General features: G+C 40.0%; 1 protein-coding gene across 1 annotated transcript; it reads left to right on the top strand.

Moving 5' to 3' along the window:
- The first annotated feature begins 1,396 nt into the window (after window positions 1-1,396).
- On the top strand, window positions 1,397-19,914 carry LOC103282965 (zinc finger and SCAN domain-containing protein 20). Its single transcript, XM_062973430.1, has 5 exons — window positions 1,397-1,564; window positions 6,156-6,995; window positions 9,962-10,085; window positions 14,513-14,707; window positions 18,099-19,914. The coding sequence occupies exons 2-5, from the start codon at window positions 6,159-6,161 to the stop codon at window positions 18,788-18,790; spliced, it is 1,848 nt and encodes a 615-aa protein (XP_062829500.1). The 5' UTR covers window positions 1,397-1,564; window positions 6,156-6,158; the 3' UTR covers window positions 18,791-19,914.
- Window positions 19,915-20,453: the final 539 nt, after the last annotated feature.

Here is a 20,453-nt window from a genome sequence, read left to right as displayed (position 1 = left end):
TCGCACTTTAACAACACAACCGTTCAGTGCTAAGGCTTCCCCATCTGCGCAGGGTTCCATACTTCGCACTTTAACAACACAACCGTTCAGTGCTAAGGCTTCCCCATCTGCGCAGGGTTCCATACTTCGCACTTTAACAACACAACCGTTCAGTGCTAAGGCTTCCCCATCTGCGCAGGGTTCCATACTTCACACTTTAACAACACAACCGTTCAGTGCTAAGGCTTCCCCATCTGCGCAGGGTTCCATACTTCGCACTTTAACAACACAACCGTTCAGTGCTAAGGCTTCCCCATCTGTGCAGGGTTCCATACTTCGCACTTTAACAACACAACCGTTCAGTGCTAAGGCTTCCCCATCTGCGCAGGGTTCCATACTTCGCACTTTAACAACACAACTGTTCAATGCTACGCTTCCCCATCCGCGCAGGGTTCCATACTTTGCACTTTAACACAACCGTTCAATGCTAAAGCTTCCCGCTAAATGGAACTAACTATAGAGGAGAGTCTACTGAACAAGCCAATCCCTGTGTGGCCATGTTCCAGAAGTATTCTCTCCTGATGTTTCACCCACATCTATGTCAGACATCCTCAGAGGCTGTGAGGCATGGATAAACTAGGCAAGGAAAAGGAAAAAATATATATCTGTGGATTTAAAAACTCTAAAATCAAAACAGTAGATGGGAACCAACACTCTGAGGGCAGAGGAGCCCCAAGGACGGCTAATGACCGAACAAAGGATGCCCCCCAGGCAAGAGAGAAAACCTTTCCAATGCTAATTAGGGTGATAAACTGAGACATTAATGCTGACTTCCCAGTGACAAAGGACTCTTGCCACACCCTGGACTCCACACAGATATATATTCTTTCCTTTCCTTGCCTAGTTTATCCATGCCTCACACCCTCTGAGGATGCCTGCCACAGATGTGGGCAAAACGTCAGGAGAGAATACTTCTGGAACATGGCCACACAGCCCGAAAGACATACAACAACCCTGTGAATCCCGGCCATGAAAACCTTCGACAACACAAGCCAGTCTCTGCCGCAGACCAGGACTGCCATCTGTTGTGGGGTTACGAAGGTGGAGGCATTACTTTTCATTCAACCCTCATACATTGTGGCAAGTTTTTGGTGGTATGAGGATACCAAGCCACCTTGCCTGTCTCCTGAGAAATCTGTATAAGGACTTGTGGAGTGTTTCTCAAGGGAATTGCAGCAGGGTTTGCTTGCCACACTATGCTGCAATTCTTTCTCCAATATTGCCACTAAATGCACAAGAACCCCCAGCAGTTTTCAATCTGGCAACCCTAGGAAGCATAGGCCTGGAAGGTTGAATGTATTTTCAATAGAGTTTTCAAAGGGTTAAGCTGGTAGAGCTGAGTTGCCTAGAGCGGGCTGTGGAAGCCAAAGGAGGGAGGAGTAAGTGAGCATCGCCAAAACTGGGGCAGAGGGGGCTTTTGTTCTTATTTAGGCTCCAAGAGAAAAGGAAGAGGATCTGACCTGGCCTGGCCTTTCTTTTTGGATGCATCCAAAAAAGAAAGAAAAAGGAGGGTGCATAGGAAGAGGTAAGATGCTTGGAGAGAGTAGGGATTTGAACCCAGATCTTTGAAGATCAAAGTTACCCCTCATTAAGGCTCATTCTGGCTGGGCATGATGGGAGCTGTATTGTTTGCAAAGCCACATGTTCTGACTCCTGATCTGATGTTTCCCTATCAAGAAAAGGATTGGGTTGCTGTGATGGTCATGTTCCAGAAGCATTCTCTCCTGATGTTTCGCCCACATCTATGGCAGGCCGTGAGAAGTCCCAAGTTTTGCTTCTGTGAGTCCCAAGGTGCAGCTCCAGGCATGGGCAAACTTGGGCCCTCCAGGTGTTTTGGACTTCAACTCCCACAATTCCTAACAGCCGGTAGGCTGTTAGGAATTGTGGGAGTTGAAGTCCAAAACACCTGGAGGGCCCAAGTTTGCCCATGCCTGAACACTGTAGAGTTATAGCTTTATGGATCCTATTGTGTTCTTGTTATCTAAGGTTGCATCCACACTGTAGAATTAATGCAGATTAACACCACTTTGCCATGGCTCAGTGCAATGGAGTCATGGGATTTATAATTTGGTGAGGCATCAGCACTCTCTGGCAGAGAAGGCTTGCAAAATTAGAGTTCCTATGATTTCATGGTTTTGCAATTAATGTTAAATCAAGTCTGGATGGCCATCTATCAGGAATGCTTTGCTTGTGTCTCCCTGCATGGACTGGATTCTCATGGAGGTCTCTTCCAGTTCTATGATTCTATTCTGCTTCTTACTGCTTTTGACAAAGCTGGGTGATTGAATGGTGGATTGCAGCCATTTACTGCCTGGAGAAAATAACAAAAGCTGGGAGATGGGAGTATTATGAAGGAAGGACACTGGGGAATGTGTTGTCGAAGGCTTTCATGGCCGGGATCACAGGGTTGTTGTATGTCTTTCGGGCTGTGTGGCCAGGTTCCAGAAGCATTCTCTCCTGACGTTTCGCCCACATCTATGGCAGGCATCCTCAGAGGTTGTGAGGGATGGATAAACTGGGTAAGGAAGGAAAAATCCACAAGCATGTGGACAACTTCAACAGAAAGGAAGAAACCATGAAAATGAACAAAATCTGGCTACCAGTATTAAAAAACTCAAAAATCAAAACAGTAGATGGGAAGCAACACTCTGAGGGCAGAGGAGCCCCAAGGACGGCTAATGACTCTGAACTAAGGATGCCCCCCAGGCAAGAGACAAACCTTTCCAATGCTAATTAGGGTGATTAACTGAAACACTGACAAAGGACTCTTGTCACACCCTGGACTCTCCACAGATATATATTTTTTCCTTTCTTACCCAGTTTATCCATGCCTCACAACCTCTGAGGATGCCTGCCATAGATGTGGGCGAAACGTCAGGAGAGAATACAGCCCGAAAGACATACAACAACACTGGGGAATATTGGGAGGGCTGGATTCAGCCCAAGGGCCCTATGGTGGAAACTGGTTGGAATCCATGGTGAATAATAATAATAATAATAATAATAATAATAATAATAATAATAATAATAATACTTTATTTTTCTATCCCTCCACCATCTTGCCGAAGGGACTTGGGGCGGCTAACATGGGGCCAAGCCCAAAACAGAAACAAGTTATAGCAATTTAAAACACATATCAATACAGTAGAGTCTCACTAATCCAAGCCTCGCTTATCCAAGCCCCTGGATAATCCAAGCCATTTTTGTAGTCAGTGTTTTCAATATATCATGATATTTTGGTGCTAAATTTGTAAATACAGTAATTACATCATAACATTACTGCGTATTGAACTACCTTTTCTGTCTAATTTGTTGTATAACAGGATGTTTTGGTGCTAATTTGTAAAATCATAACCTAATTTGATGTTTAATAGGCTTTTCCTTAATGTCTCCTTATTATCCAAGTTATTTGCTTATCCAAGCTTCTGCCGGCCCGTTTAACTTGGATAAGTGAGACTCTACTGTAACTTAAAACAATGATACAACAATCAAATAAAACAATCAATTAAAACATAACATACAATAAAACAGAAGGTGAAATCAGCCCTCTGTATCCATGGATTTGGCATCCACGGATTCCACCATCTACTGTTTGAAAAAAAAAAATTAATCTAAAAAGTGAACTTTGTTTTTGCCCTTTCATACAAGGGGCATCATTCTACTAAGTTGTTGTATATCATGGGACTTAAGGTTCCACAAATTTGGGTAATCTATAGGAGGTCCTGGAACCAAACTATGTATGTATGGGTTGCTGTGAGTTTTCCGGGCTGTATGGCTATGTTCCAGAAGCATTCTCTCCTGACATTTTGCCCACATCTATGGCAGGCATCCTCAGAGGTTGTGGGGTCTGCTGGAAACTAAGCAAGTGGGGTTTATATATCTGTGGAATAATGTCCAGGGTGGGAGAAAGAACTCTTGTCTGTTTGAGGCAAGTGCGAATGTTGCAGCTGGTCACCTTGCTCAGCATTGAATAGCCTCGCAGCTTCAAAGCCTGGCTACTTCCTGCCTGGGGGAATCTTTTGTTGGGAGGTGTTAAGTGCAAGGCCATTCAATGCTAATCAAGCTGGGCAATTGCAACATTCACACTTGGCTCCAACAGACAAGAGTTCTTTCTCCCACCCTGGACATTCCATAGATATATAAACCCCACTTGCTTAGTTTGCAACAAACCTCACAACCTCTGAGGATGCCTGCCGTAGATGTGGGCAAAATGTCAGGAGAGAATGCTTCTGGAACATGGCCAACAGCCCAGAAAACGCACAGCAACCCAGTGATTCCAGCCATGAAAGCCTTCTACAACATGGTTTTTTTTTTACTCATTTAAGATTTACTATAGATATACCACAGCTAACAAAGTAAAATACATTTACAGGTTTAACTTTTGTGGGTTTGGCTATCACGGATTTGATTAATATATAACCCCTTCTACACAGCAGTATAAAATCCACAGAATCTGCTTTGAACTGGATTACATTTATTATTTATTATTTATTTGCTACATTTATATCCCGCCCTTCTCACCCCAAAGGGGACTCAGAGCGGCTTACAAATAATATTTACATACAGTGTTTTATATCACTAGCACAGCACAACACTAGCACTATATACCAGCATATTGCACTATACCACTATACTGTAATATTACCAGTAATATTACATGTAATAAATAATATATAATTAATATTATTATATTGTATTATTATTAGTATTATATTGCATTACATTATAATGTTATTATCAATATTACATGTATATACAATATATTAAGTATTATTTATTATTGTAAATAATTATGTGGCCAGCATGACTGCGCTCCATGCAGTCATGACCTTGGAGGTGTCTATGGACAACGCCAGCTCTTTGGCTTAGAAATGGAGATGAGCACCAACCCCCAGAGTTGGTCACGACTGGACTTAACGTCAGGGGAAAACCTTTACCTTTACCTATTGTATATTATATACAATATTATACACACACACATACACATATATAAAATATACTATATCATTAGCATAGCATGTTACTGACATGACAGTGTAGACCAGGGGTCCCCAAACTAAGGCCCGGGGGCCGGATGCGGCCCATCGAAGCTATTTATCTGGCCCCCATGGCACAAGGGCAGAAGGGGTTTGGACTAAATGACCCAAGGGGTCTCTTCTTCTCTTACAACCCTTATTATTATTATTATTATTATTATTATTATTATTATTATTATTATTATATTGTATGACACAGCAAACAAGATAGATATGCTGGATTTCGTATCACAAAATCACATTATTATTATTATTATTATTATTATTAACATTGAGGTTGGATGGCCATCTGTCAGGGGTGCTTTGCTTGTGCTTTCAGTGCACAAAGGCAGAAGGGGATTGGACTAAATAACCCAAGGGGTCTCTTCCAACCCTCTTTATTATTATTATTATTATTATTATTATTATTATTATTATTATTAATAATAATAATAATAATAACATTGAGGCTGGTGGCCATCTGTCAGGGGTGCTTTGCTTGTGCTTTCGGTGCACAAAGACAGAAGGGGATTGGACTCAATGGCCCAAAGGTTCTCTTCCAACCCTCTTTATTATTATTATTATTATTGTTATTATTATTATTATTATTATTATTATTATTAATTATAATTATAATTATTATTATTATTATTGCTCGGTGGCCAACTATAGTCCGGCCCTCCAACGGTCTGAAGGATTGTGAACTGGCTCCCTGTTTCAAAAGTTTGGGGACCCCTGGTGTAGACTCAGATAAACCAGTTCAAAGCGATAATGTGGATCATCTGCTGTGATATTCCCAGTTTATATGGCAGTGTAGAAGGTCCCATGGTCTTTCTAGGAATCTCTAGGTCCAAAGCACAATTTTATGGCCAACAGAAAATCATAAACTTACCTAAAATATTATGAGAGCTTTTGGAGATTTTTTAAAGTAATTGATTGCATGGTTCTTGAGCGAGAACTTTGTAGATGAAAATGGAATGCAATGTCATAGAGTATGTTGCATCTCCAAATATCAGAGTATTATCTGTAATTTTTATGGCTCTTGTTTTCTTCCTCAACTTCTTTCTCTGATTCAAAACTTGCTGTCTCTGTTCGCTCCAGGTCATGGTCAATACTTCCGAAAAAATTCAGTGTTTAATACCCTTTGGGGAGAAGGAAACAGTGAAAATGGAGTCAGAAGAGCCTAGAAGAGATACACAAAGCGAGGTACCAGAAAGCACAAGCAAAGATGGCCCAGGTTTCAACTCCAACGTAGATCATAATGGAAGAAATGAGCCTCCGGATGCAATGTCTTGTGGGACCGGGGGAATGTCTCTCTCCAGAGTCACGTTGCCTCCGGTGAAGGAAGAGCCGCAAGAGGAATGTACAGCCCAGCGCTGGGAATCCCAGTGGCAGAAGTTCCTGAGGACAATGGAGAGCCCTCTCTCACCACCGTCATCAAAGGAAGCCACGCCATGGGAAGACACCAGGGCCTTCCTGGCCTCCTTTGAGCGAGTGGCCGAAGCTTGCCGTTGGCCGAAGGAGGAGTGGACGGTCCGGCTCCTTCCGGCCCTCAGCGGAGAAGCCAAGGAGGCCTTTCTCAACCTGGAGGCCGGAAACAGGGAGGACTATGAGAAGGTCAAGGCGGCCGTCTTGAGAGGAGATGCCGTCATCCAGGAGAAGGACCGTCAGCGCTTCAGGGGATTCAGATGCCCGGAGGCCAAAGGGCTGAAAGAAGCTTACGTACAACTTCAGGACCTTTGTCGTCGGTGGCTGAAGGTGGAGAGACGCGCCAAGGAGGAGATGCTTGAGCTGGTGGTTCTGGAACAGTTCCTGACCCTCTTGCCCACGGAGGTCCAAAACTGGGTCGTGGGGCATTACCCGGAGACCGGCTCCCAGGCAGTGGACCTGGCCGAGGATTTCCTCCTGAGGCAGCGAAAGGCGGAAGGGGAAGGGGAACAGGTGAGATCATTTATATAGTAGACTAGCTTTGCCCGGCCACGCGTTGCTGTGGCTTATGGGAATCCTTTGTTGGCCAGGTGGAATAGCAGTGAATAGCCTTGCAGTGTCAAAGCCTGGCCGTTTCCTGGAGTAGCTGGAGCTTTTTGTTGTATGAACGTAGAGGCATGGATGAGGGGTTGTGCTGCCAAGTTTAGTGTTTCTGGGATGTGTAGTTCTGTTGTTTTGTCCTAGGCCGAAATTTCATTACCCTTTTATATCTATAGACTAGCTGTGCCCGGCCAGGCGTTGCTGTGGCGGAGTATAGTGGTATGGGAAATAAAGTATTGAAGCATTACTTAAGTTAAGATAAAGGGTAAAGGTTTTCCCTGGACATTAAGTCCATTATAAATGGGTTATATAGCTGTGTGGAAGGGCCTTGAGTCTACACTGCCATATAATCCAGTTAAAATAAATCTGTATTTTATAGGCAGTGTGGAAGAGGCCTAAGTGAGGCCTAACTCTGCCTGTCCCCTGGGCTGAGTGGGTTGCTAGGAGACCAAGTGGACGGACCTTAGCCTTCTAACTGGCAGCAATTGGATAAAAATAATTATTCCTCTCTCTCTAATTAGGACTTTATTTTTCTTTTCTCTTTGTTGTATGAACGTAGAGGCATGGATGAGGGGTTGTGCTGCCAAGTTTAGTGTTTCTGGGATGTGTAGTTTTGTTGTTTTGTCCTAGGCCGAAATTTCATTACCCTTTTATATATATAGATTGTTCTACCCATGTCCAGAATTGGGACAAGACAACTGTGGGTTTAAAGCAGGGATCCCCAAACTTTTTAGACAGGGGGACAGTTCACGATCCTTCGAACCGTTGGAGGGCCGGACTATAGTTGACCACCGAGCAATAATAATAATAATAATAATAATAATAATAATAATAATAATAATAATGGTTGGAAGAGATCCTTTGGGCCATTGAGTCCAATCCTCTTCTGCCTTTGTGCACCAAAGCACAAGCAAAGCACCCCTGACAGATGGTCACCCAGTATCAATGTTAATAATAATAATAATAATAATAATAATAATAATAATAATAATAAAGAGGGTTGGAAGAGACCCCTTGGGCCATTTAGTCCAATCCCCTTCTGGCTTTGTGCACCAAAAGCACAAGCAAAGCACCACTGACAGATGGCCACCCCGTCTCAATGATAATAATAATAATAATAATAATAATAATAATAATAATAATAATAATGTGATTTTGTGATACGAAATCCAGCATATCTATCTTGTTTGCTGTGTCATACAATATAATAATAATAATAATAATAATAATAATAATAATAATAATAAGGGTTGTAAGAGAAGAAGACCCCTTGGGTCATTTAGCCCAACCCCCTTCTGCCCTTGTGCCATGGGGGCCGGATAAATGGCTTTGATGGGCCGCATCTGGCCCCCGGGCCTTAGTTTGGGGACCTCTGGTTTAAAGCGTGTCAAACTCAATTTATTAGAGGCCACATCAACTTTATGGTTGCCTTCATAGAGTCATTGAATCTATAGACCAGACATAGACAAGCTTAGGCCCTCCAAGTGTTTTGGACTTCAACTTCCACAATTCCTAACAGCCAGTAGGCTGTTAAGGATTGTGGGAGTTGAAGTCCAGAACACCTGGAGGGAGGGCCCAAGTTTGCCCAGGCCTGGGATAGAATCATCGTCCGCATCTATGGATACAGCACGAGGTTTTCTGGACAAACGGATCTGATCAAATGTTTTAAATTTATATATTGTAATTTTATATTGTATTTAATAGTTTTAATGGATTTTATGTATTGTTTGATATGTATTTCTTTTATTTATTTATAGTATTTATATTCCGCCCTTCTCACCCCGAAGGGGACTCAGGGCGGATCACATTATGTACATATAAGGCAAACATTCAATGCCCATAAACACATCGAACAGAGACAGACAGACAGACAGACAGACGCAGAGGCAATATAACCTTCTCCTGAGGGGATGTTCGATTCTGGCCACAGGGGGGAGCAGCTGCTTCATCATCCACTCTGATGGCACTTCCTCACTTCCTCATTCCAATGTTGCAAATTAGTTAAACTTGCCTCCCCACTTTTATAAGTGGTACCTTATTTCCTACTTGATAGATGCAACTATCTTTCGGGTTGCTAGGTCAGCAACGAGCAGGGGCTATATTTTATTTTTAATTGACGGGTGCTCACCCCGCCACGGGCTGGCCTCGAACTCATGACCTCATGGTCAGAGTGATTTATTGCAGCAGCTGCTTACCAGCCTGCGCCACAGCCCGGCCCCAGTTTTTGTGTGGGCATCAAATTGTGGCCATTGTTGTAAGCTGCCCTGAGTCCTTTCGGGTGAGAAGGGCGGGATGCAAATGTTGGAAATAAATAAATAAATAATCTGTGTTTATGGCTTTTGCCTATTCGATTATTCACAGATTTGATTAAAAATGTTCTTGCTAGGAGTCTCTAAAAAGGAAGACACGGAGAAACTTTAAAACTGACTTCCAACCCCAAAGAGATATTAAACACACGATTAGTTGTCCTGCTGTTCTATCATATATAAAGTCTCCATTTCTGTCCTCTAACGTCATTGGTATCTTACTCATCTTCTGATCCCTCAAACCTTTCTCACCTCCATAGGTGAGCTTCCTTGCTCCTAGCCAGAAGGTGGAGGTAGAGCAGAGTTGAGGGTGAGCCCTGGCACAGTTAGGACTGGGAGGGAAAGAGAAAATGAATCAAGTACAGTCATAAACTCCTGGAAGAGCTTTGTAAATTGAAGCAATTAAGGCTTGCAACATTTCAGCAAGCTGCTGCTCAGTTGAAGCTTTATCCATAGCCTTTTCCTCTTGCCTGGAGCAGAACGGAGCATTTGCAGCCTCCTGCCTGGACAAAAGCTGAAGATTCAAGGTCCAGCTCTGGTATCTGAAAATCCCATTCCTTTCTGCTGTTCCAGGTGCTGCAGGAAGTGGTGGTGGCTGTGAGTTGCTCAGAAGCAGACCAGCTTGTGTCGGATGAACAGAGGCAGCTGCCCATCAGAATGAAAGAGGAAATAGAGGATGCACCGACCAGCATGTTCGGTAAGAAGAAAGCTGCAAAATCACTACCGTGTTTCCCCGAAAATAAGACCTCCCCAAAGAATAAGACCTAGCAGGGGTTTGGGGGATTGCCAAATATAAGGCCTCCCCTGAAAGTAAGACCTAGCAATTAAGGCTGCAGCAGAGTTCCATTGGGAAGCATGGCTGCAGGGCAGAACCAGCACTCATTCATACACACCGGAGGGAGGGAGGGAGAGAAAGTGCTTGCTGGCCTTGCCTTGCCTTGCCTGTTCCCCAGCCTCCGTGGCTGCTGCTGCGCTGCCGTTTCTTCCTTCCGAGAGAAGGCTCCGTTCCTGGCCCTGCTCCCTTTGCCCCCAAGGGTTCTGATTGGCTCCTGGAGCCAGGGCAAGGGAGGGTGGGAGGGAAGGAAGGAAGAGGGCTTTCCACTCCTCCCCAAGGCTTCGCTCCTTAAAGGTACAGGACGCATAGGGATTCTCCTCTCATCCTTATTCCAATCCTATGCCATGAAACTGATTATTTTATACTATTATTCTATTACCATATTATTATCATCATATCTGTTACTATTATTATATCCCATTATTATATTATCCTATTAATATATTTTATATCATTATATTATATTTTTTCTATTATTATTATTATATCATTATATTATTATTATATTATTATTCTATTATATTTTCATATTATTATATTATTCTGTTATTATTATATTCTATTTTATATTATCCTATTAATATATTTTATATCATTATATTCTATACTATTATTCTATTATATTATCATATTATTATTTTATTATTATTAGCATATTCTGTTTTATTATTATATTCCATATTATATTATCCTATTAATATATTTTATATCATTCTATTCCATTCTATTATTCTATTATATTATTCTATTATTATTATATTATTATGCTATTCTGCTATTATATCCCATTATTATATTATCCTATTAATACCATATTATTATCATATTTTGTTATTTTTATATCCTATTATTATATTATCTCATTAATATATTGTATATCATTATATTATTATTATTATATTATCATATTATTATTATAGTATATTATATTATTCATCATTCATGACTACATTGAAACTAGAATAGAGAGAAATCAGCGTGGAAACCTTGTGAAACCTAAACTGCAAGAGGTACCATAGATTGTTGCACATGTAAATAATGGTAGTAACAAGAAATTCTTGATAGGATTCATAGTTTGTCTGGTTATGCTGGTTTGTGATGACAACTACTTTACAGTATATAATAAATGTTCATTTTGTTGTTCAACAATAAATGTGAGCTCTTCTTCATGGAAAAATAAGACATCCCCTGAAAATAAGACCTAGTGCATCTTTGAGAGCAAAAATTAATATAAGACCCTGTCTTATTTTCGGTGAAACAGGGTAGCATTGGAGGGAGTTGGGATACATTAACATCTGGAAGACTGGATTTTTTTTTCTATTTAGTTAGGAGAGTGGGCTTTGGATTTATATACAGGGCTTGCAGATGTGATGCTTCGCTTTAAAATGCCTTTTAACCTTTCCCCAACCTCAGAGCTGGAAGGGCTGTTGGGTTGCCATTCCCATCAGCCCCAGTCTGCATAATCAAAAGTGATGGGAGTTGTTGTTCAACAATTTCTGGGGATCCAAACTGGGGGGAAACTAAAGAGCACTAACCACTATGGAATATATATACCCTATTTCCCCGAAAATAAGACAGGGTCTTATATTAATTTTTGCTCCCAAAGATGCACTAGGTCTTATTTTCAGGGGATGTCTTATTTTTCCATGAAGAAGAATTCACATTTATTGTTGAACAACAAAATGAACATTTATTATATACTGTAAAGTAGTTGTCATCACAAACCAGCATAATCAGACAAACTATGAATCCTATCAAGAATATCTTGTTACTACCATTATTTACATGTACAACAATCTATGGTACCTCTTGCAATTTAGGTTTCACAAGGTTTCCACGCTGATGTCTCTCTATTCTAGTTTCAATGTAGTCATGAATGATGAATAATATAATATACTATAATAATAATATGATAATATAATAATATAATTATATACAATATATTAATGAGATAATATAATATAGGATATAATAATAACAGAAAATGATAATAATATGGTATTAATAGGATAATATAATAATGGGATATAATAGCAGAATAGCATAATAATATAATAATAATAGGATAATAGAATAGAATAATAGAATGGAATAGAATGATATAAAATATATTAATAGGTTAATATAAAATGGAATATAATAATAATAACAGAATATGCTAATAATAAAAAATAATAATATGATAATATAATAGAATAATAGTATAGAATATAATGATATAAAATATATTAATAGGGTAATATAAAATGGAATTTAATAATAACAGAATAATAATATAATAATATGAAAATATAATAGAATAATAATATAATGATATAATAATAATAATAGAAAAATATAATATAATGATTTAAAATATATTAATAGGATAATATAATAATGGGATATTATTAATAGTAACAGAATATGATGATAATAATATGGCAATAGAATAATAGTATAAAATAATCAGTTTCATGGCATAGGATAGGAAGATGAGAGGAGAATCCCAATGCGTCCTGTACCTTTAAGGAGCAAAAGCAGCAGGACGAAAGCCCTCTTCCTTCCCTCCCTCCCACCCTCCCTTGCCCTGGCTCCAGGAGCCAATCAGAAGCCTCTGGGAAGCAAGGCAGCATGGCCAGGAGGGAGATGGAAGGAAGGAAGAAATGGCAGCAGCCACGGAAGGTTCTTTAAGCCTCGGCTGGGGGACAGGCAAGGAAAGGCAGGGAGGGAGGGAGGCACAGAAAGCAAGCACTTTCCCTCCCTCCCTCCAGTGTATGAATGAGTGCTGCTTCTGCCCGGCAGCCATGCTTCCCAATGGAACTCTGCTGCAGCCTTAGTTGCTAGGTCTTACTTTCAGGGGAGGCCTTATATTTGGCAACCCCCCCCCCCCCAAACCCCTGCTAGGTCTTATTCTTTGGGGAGGTCTTATTTTCGGGGAAACACGATATATATATATATATATATATATATAGAGAGAGAGAGAGAGAGAGAGAGAGAGAGAGAGAGAGAGAGAGAGCTAGCCTCCAGTGGTGCAGTGTGTTAAAGCACTGAGCTGCTGAACTTGCCGACCAAAAGGCCGCAGGTTCGAATCCGGGTAGCAGAATGAGCGCCTGTTGTTAGCCCCAGCTTCTGCCAACCTAGCAGTACGAAAACATGCAAACGTAAGTAGATCAATAGGTATTGCTCCAGCGGGAAGGTAACGGCGCTCCATGCAGTCATGCCAGTGGCCACATGACCTTGGAGGTGTCTGCTGACAACACCAGCTCTTCAGCTTAGAAATGGAGATGAGCACCAAACCCCAGAATCGAACACGACTACACTTAACGTCAGGGGAAACCTTTACCTTTATTTTATTTATCTATCTATATATATAAAAGGGTAATGAAATTTCAGCCTAGGACAAAACAACAAAACTACACATCCCAGAAACACTAAATTTGGCAGCACAACCCCTCATCCATGCCTCTACGGTCATACAACAAAAAGAAAAGAAAAATAAAGTCCTAATTAGAGGGAGAGGAATAATTGTTTTTATCCAATTGCTGCCAGTTAGAAGACTAAGCTCCATCAGGGGAAAACCTTTACCCTTTACCTTAACTACCACCAATACCTCAATACTTTATTTATTTATTTATTTATTTATTTATTTATTTATTTATTTATTTATGTTCATGCGGCCCACCCTGCTATATTGCTTTTTTGACTTTGTGTTGTACTGTACATTATTATTTATTGTATTGTTTAATTGTAATATGATATGTTGTTTTTATATTTTGCTATATTGTATTGTCCTGGGCATGGCCCCATGTAAGCCGCCCCGAGTCCCCGTTGGGGAGATGGTGGCGGGGTATAAATAAAGTTTTATTATTATTTATTATTATTATTTCCCATACCACCATACTTTGCCACAGCAACACGTGGCCGGGCACAGCTTTTTATATATATATATATATATATATATATATATATATATATATATATATATTCTTCTGTATCAATGGATCCAATAGCCTCTTGAAGGCTACCATAAGGCTAATGTGATCCTCAATTAAAATAAATTTGACACTCCTACCTTAGATGTCCTCCAAAGGTTTTTTGGAAAGTTCAAAATGTCTTGCCTAGGAGTAACCCAAGAGGGTAGGAGCTTGGAAATAATTAGTTAACAATCAACACAAATCCCTAATAGATCCAATGGCCCTTAGTTTTAGCTATATTACCCTTGTTTTAAATTGCAAGCTGTCTTGAGTCTTGGTTTTGGTATACGTGAAGTTAATAATGATGGTACTGATTTCTTTCCCATTTTCCAGAAGTCTCGGCTCCCTCGATTTCTCCTTTAAATCCAACAAAAAGAGAGTGGGGGACCCCAGATGATGACGAGAAATGTATGCCCAGAATCTCTAGTGTCGTGGGATCCTACGAGTCAACAGTGTGGAAAGTGGAGGAGATTGTTACTACATCTTTCAAGGAGGAAAACACATCCCCTCTTTTGGGCACGGAAGATGGTAAGGTCCCAGCTGAAACCACTGTGAATGGGAATTGATGGTGGCAAGAAGGAAAATGCTTGTAGCAATTACGGGAAGTGTATGGGAGATGAAAGCCTGGGTGGTGCTGTAGTTAGAGTGTCAGACTGGGAGTGCATCTGCACTGTAGAATTAATTCATTTTGACCCCACTTTAACTTCCTTCAGCGATGCAAACTATTTCTTAAGAAGATTGACAGCACTGTTTAAGCTGGAAGATGCTTAAGTTATTAAATGTACAATTGCATTCAAGTCCTTTGTTGATGGCATCGACTTTTCTCAATACCAACTTTCCAACATGATTGATATGGATGAAACTGCAGTGTTTATGGGTCAAGGATCTCAAATAGCAGTTGATCAGTCGGGTGACTCCTCGATGTACATTCCCTTCACTGGTTATGAAAGCGCATGTGTTGCCTGTATTTTGACAATTCGTTTGGATGGAAATAAAGTCCTACCTCTTATCAATACTAAGGGCAAGAAAGATAAGATTGAATGTGTTTCAAATATTTATATTCTTGAAACTAACAGTTGCGTTGCTAATGGTTACATGGACAAGAGGTGCTCATTTAAGGAAAACACTGTTGCTAGACATGAGAAATTAGGATAAGTGGTTCTAAAGAAAATAGAGTCATAAGAAATTCATGATGGAATCCAGGATTTGGAAAGTTATGATGATGGTGTCAAACTCATTTTCCTGGACGACCACATGACCTTTATGGTTGCCTTCATGGTTGAATCTATGGACAGAGAATGTGTGGATACAAAGACCAATTATAATTTTTTTACACAGTGGTCAGTGCTTTGTAGTTATTTATTTATTTAAAGTATTTATATTCTGCCCTTCTCACCCTGAAGGGGACTCAGGGCGGATCACAGAACACGCATATACGGCAAACATTCAGTGCCGTTTAAACACTGACAGACAGACAATTGTACATAGATAAAGGTATATAAAGGCTTTTTTCCGTCTTCAGCATCTTATAATATTCTTTTAGAGTTTATTAAAAAACCGCAAAACAGCGAATCCGCGAAAAGTGAACCGCAAAGTAGTGAGGGAACACTGTATTATTATTATTATTATTATTATTATTATTACAGTAGAGTCTCACTTATCCAACATAAATGGGCTGGCAGAATGTTGGATAAGCAAATACCCTGTTTCCCCAAAAATAAGACATCCCCAGAAAATAAGACCTAGTAGAGGTTTTGCTGAATTGCTAAATATAAGGCCTCCCCGAAAGTAAGACCTAGCAAAGTTTTTGTTTGGAAGCATGCCCAATGAACAGAACACCAGAGCATGCAGGATCAGTAAATGTACTTACTATAAAGTGTTGTACAAGGAAATATTGGTAGTAACAAGAAATTCTTGATAGGATTCACAGTTTTTCTGGTTATGCTGGTTTATGATAACTACTGTATATAATAAATGCTCATTTTTTTGTTCAACAATAAATGTGAATTCTTCTTCATGGAAAAATAAGACATCCCCTGAAAATAAGACCTAGAACATCTTTGGGAGCAAAAATTAATATAAGACACTGTCTTATTTTTGGGGAAACACGGTATGTTGGATAATAAGGAGGCATTAAGGAAAAGCCTATTAAACATCAAATTAGGTTATGCTTTTACAAATGAAGCACCAAAACATCATGTTAGATGACAAATTTGACAGAAAAAGTAGTTCAATACGCAGTAATGCTATGTAGTAATTACAGTAGAGTCTCCCTTATCCAACACTCGCTTATCCAACGTTCTGGATTATCCAATGCATTTTTGTAGTCAATGTTTTCAATGCATTGTGATATTTTGGTGCTAAATTCATAAATACAGTAATTACTACATAGCATTAATGTGTAATGAACTACTTTCTCTGTCAAATTTGTTGTCTAACATCATGTTTTGGTGCTTAATTTGTAAAATCATAATCTATTTTGATGTTTAATTGGCTTTTTCTTAACCTCTCATTATTCAACATATTCGCTTATCCAACATTCTGCCGGCCCGTTTATGTTGGATAAGTGAGACTCTACTGTATTTATGAATTTAGCACCAAAATATCATGATATATTGAAAACATTGACTACAAAAATGCGTTGGATAATCCAGAACGTTGGATAAGCGAGTGTTAGATAAGTGAGACTCTACTGTATATCCAATGATGAGGAATACAGGAGCATCTGGAAGGCCACATAAAATGACATGGTGGACCAATTTCAGCTTATGTACCTTGATTTTTACAAATGCGACTTAAAAGATTCCTAGAAGATGTTCTTTCATTAAAAAAATAATTTTTTGAAAAATTCTTGGAGGTCCTGTACAGTAGAGTCTCACTTATCCAACACTTGCTTATCCAATGCTCTGGATTATCCAACGCTCTGGATTATCCAACGCATTTTTGTAGTCGATGTTTTCAATAAATCGTGATATTTTGGTGCTAAATTCATAAATACAGTTATTACTACATAGCATTATTTCATATTTAATTACTTTTTCTGTCAAATTTGTTGTATAACATGATGTTTTTGGTGCTTAATTTGTAAAATCATAACCTAATTTGATGTTTAATAGACTTTTCCTTAATCCCTCCTTATTATCCAACATATCCGCTTATCCAACGTTCTGGATTATCCAACGCATTTTTGTAGTTGATGTTTTCAATAAATCGTGATATTTTGGTGCTAAATTTGTAAATACAGTTATTACTACATAGCATTATTTCATATTTAATTACTTTTTCTGTCAAATTTGTTGTATAACATGATGTTTTTGGTACTTAATTTGTAAAATCATAACCTAATTTGATGTTTAATACCCTGTTTCCCTGAAAATAAGACATCCCTGGAAAATAAGACCTAGTAGAGGTTTTGCTGAATTGCTAAATATAAGGCCTCCCCTGAAAGTAAGATCTAGCAATGTTTTTGTTTGGAATCATGCCTGCCGAACAGAACACCAGAGCATGCAGGATTGGTAAATGTACATATCATAGAGTGTTGTACATGGAAATAATGGTAATAACAATAAATTCTTGATAAGATTCAGTTTGTCTGGTTATGCTGGTTTGTGATGACAACTACTGTACAGTATATAATGTTCATTTTTTGTTCAACAATATATGTGAATTCTTCTTCATGGAAAAATAAGACCCCCTGAAAATAAGACCTAGCACATCTTTGGGAGCAAAAATTAATATAAGACACTGTCTTATTTTCGGGGAAACACGGTAGACTTTTCCTTAATCCCTCCTTATTATCCAACATATCCGCTTATCCAACGTTCTGCCGGCCCGTTTATGTTGGATAAGTGAGACTCTACTGTATTTGAAACTTTCTTTTTACTTTATACTCTTCTCTGTTTTTTCCTCTCTCTTTCAGGCACTGATTGGCTAAAGCAAAAGGAGTGGGAACCATGCATAATATTATCAGAAGAAACAGACTGCAAAGCTGCAAAAGAGAACGTGAATGCCTCAAGAATGCAGGAAAGAGAGCACGCAAAGGAAAGAAGGGAGGGACTCGTTCCTTGCCTCCTTGAAAACCCAGTAGAAAAGGAAAATAAGATTAACTCAGTGGAGAAGTTGTATGTGTGCTCTGTGTGCGGGAAAGGCTTCAACCGCATCAAAAGCCTGGCTTCACACCAAAGAATCCACCAGGAAGGTGAATGTGGAAAGGGCTACGCTGAATGTGGCAAGGGCTGCTGTGATCAGCCTGGCCTTGCGAAGCACAAAGGGAGAGACACAGAGAAGAAGCCCTATCAATGTCCTGTCTGCAAGAAGAGCTATAAGCAGAAGGTGCGCCTGATAACGCATCGCAGGATCCACATAAAAGAGATTCTGGAGTCTGGCCAGAACTTTGTCCCCGCCACAAGCTTGGTTTCAAACCAGAAGGTTCACACGGGGGAGAAACCGTATCAGTGCCCGTTCTGTAGGAAAAGCTTCGGCTACAAGGCCAGCCTTCTTACCCATCAGATCATTCACACCAGAGAGAAGCCGCACAAGTGCTCCGACTGCAGCAAGAGTTATTTAATCCAGTCCAGCCTCATGAAGCATAAGAGGATTCACCGAGGATGACGAAAGCGCATCCGTGTTTGGGAGCAAGAAAAGGCTTCCCAACAAAGAGAGAAGCCATAAAAGTGCTCAGTCTATGGAATTAGTCTTATTTATGCACACCAACGAATACACCCCGTACATAAAAATGTGCAAACGGCAGAAATAATGTTAGTGATAAATCAACAAATAGGAAAGAATTAAATCTAAAGGAGATGTCTTACAAGTGTTTGAATGTGGAAACAACTATAGGTGCGTCTACACCAGGCATGGGCAAACTTTGGCCCTCCAGGTGTTTTGGACTCCAACTCCCACCATTCCTAACAGCCTCAGGCCCCTTCCTTTTCCCTCTCAGCAGCTTAAGCGGCTGAGGGGGAAAAGGAAAGGGCCTGAGGCTGTTAGGAATGGTGGGAGTTGGAGTCCAAAACACCTGGAGGGCCAAAGTTTGCCCATGCCTGCTTTATATAGTTTCTCCAACTTCACTCTGTCAGAGTATTTGCAACGCAGCAGTAGTTGGATGGAAGCAGTGGAGCGCAGAACGAAGAGACACTCAGAGACGTTGCTAAAACTATTTACAAAGTTTTACTGTATGCTGCAGTAATCAACACAAACAGACTTACAGACGACAGATGAACACAGGACTGTTCTGTTTTACAACAGAACTTGACTCAAACTCTAGGCAGACAGAACTCAACTGAACTGACGCAATCAGTTTGCACAAATACTTGTGTCTGGATACTCCCTAGTTCCAGCCACACATCAAGGTCGTCATAGCTTCTTGGCAATGAACTCTTTCCACACTATGGTACATTCTGGATGATGCAATCAGTTGCAATACAAGCATGGCACAAATTGCATTTAAACACTATCAATACACAAATCCCACATTAACAAACTCACCCCTAAAAATCAACACAAGATAAATTCCTTTATGAGCCATATATGTTTAATTCATTGGTTGAGCCCCCAGAAAAAACCCGCGTTTCTAATTCTTTGGAGGACAATCTCATGAGACAGAGCTTCTTTCTTTTTTTTGGTGTTTAGCCCTTTAATTGTGTTTTAGTTGGATGGTTTTGTGGGTTTATTTTGGATGGAAATGACGGTCATAGAAATGTGTAAGAAAAAATAAAACTTGTAAGGAAACTTGCTATGTGTCTGGAGTATGAAATACCTGCGCCTGAAAGCACTTCTCTAAATCATTCATCTGAAGCCATGTCAACTTAATAGATTTTTTTTTCGTGTCAGGAGCAACCAGAGTTGCTTCTGGAGTGAGAGAATTGGCTGTCTGCAAGGACGTTGCCCAGGGGACGCCCGGATGTTTTGATGTTTTACCATCCTTGTGGGAGGCTTCTCTCATGTCCTCACATGGAGCTGGAGCTGATAGAGGGAGCTCATCCGCGCTCTCCCCGGGTGGGATTCGAACCTGGCAGCTTTCAGGTCAGCAACCCAACCTTCAAGTCATGAGGCTTTTATCCCCTAGGCCACTGGAGGCTCCTACCTTAATAGATTTGAGAACTTTTAGTCCTACACTTAAACAGAAAAAAAATGAAATGGTCAGATATAGGATGGATGACACCTGGCTCCCTTGAAAGAGTCTTAGTAGATCACAAACAGAACTTGATCTACTAAGCATTGGCTTTTTGATGTGCCAGCTCAAAAAGTCAATGCAATTCTAGGCTGCATCAAG

This window comes from Anolis carolinensis, chromosome 2 (genome assembly GCF_035594765.1).
Source record: "Anolis carolinensis isolate JA03-04 chromosome 2, rAnoCar3.1.pri, whole genome shotgun sequence".
NCBI lineage: Eukaryota > Metazoa > Chordata > Lepidosauria > Squamata > Dactyloidae > Anolis > Anolis carolinensis.
Note: the sequence above shows the minus strand (reverse complement) of the source record. Positions and strands in the feature narration are given on the sequence as shown.

Excerpts from the sequence above, each read along its gene's own strand:
- LOC103282965 (XM_062973430.1), top strand. The coding sequence starts at position 6,159 with ATGGTCAATACTTCCGAAAAAATTCAGTGTTTAATACCCTTTGGGGAG. Across the intron at positions 6,996-9,961 it reads CGGAAGGGGAAGGGGAACAG|GTGCTGCAGGAAGTGGTGGT; the intron begins GTGAGATCATTT and ends CTGCTGTTCCAG. Across the intron at positions 14,708-18,098 it reads TCTTTTGGGCACGGAAGATG|GCACTGATTGGCTAAAGCAA; the intron begins GTAAGGTCCCAG and ends TCTCTCTTTCAG.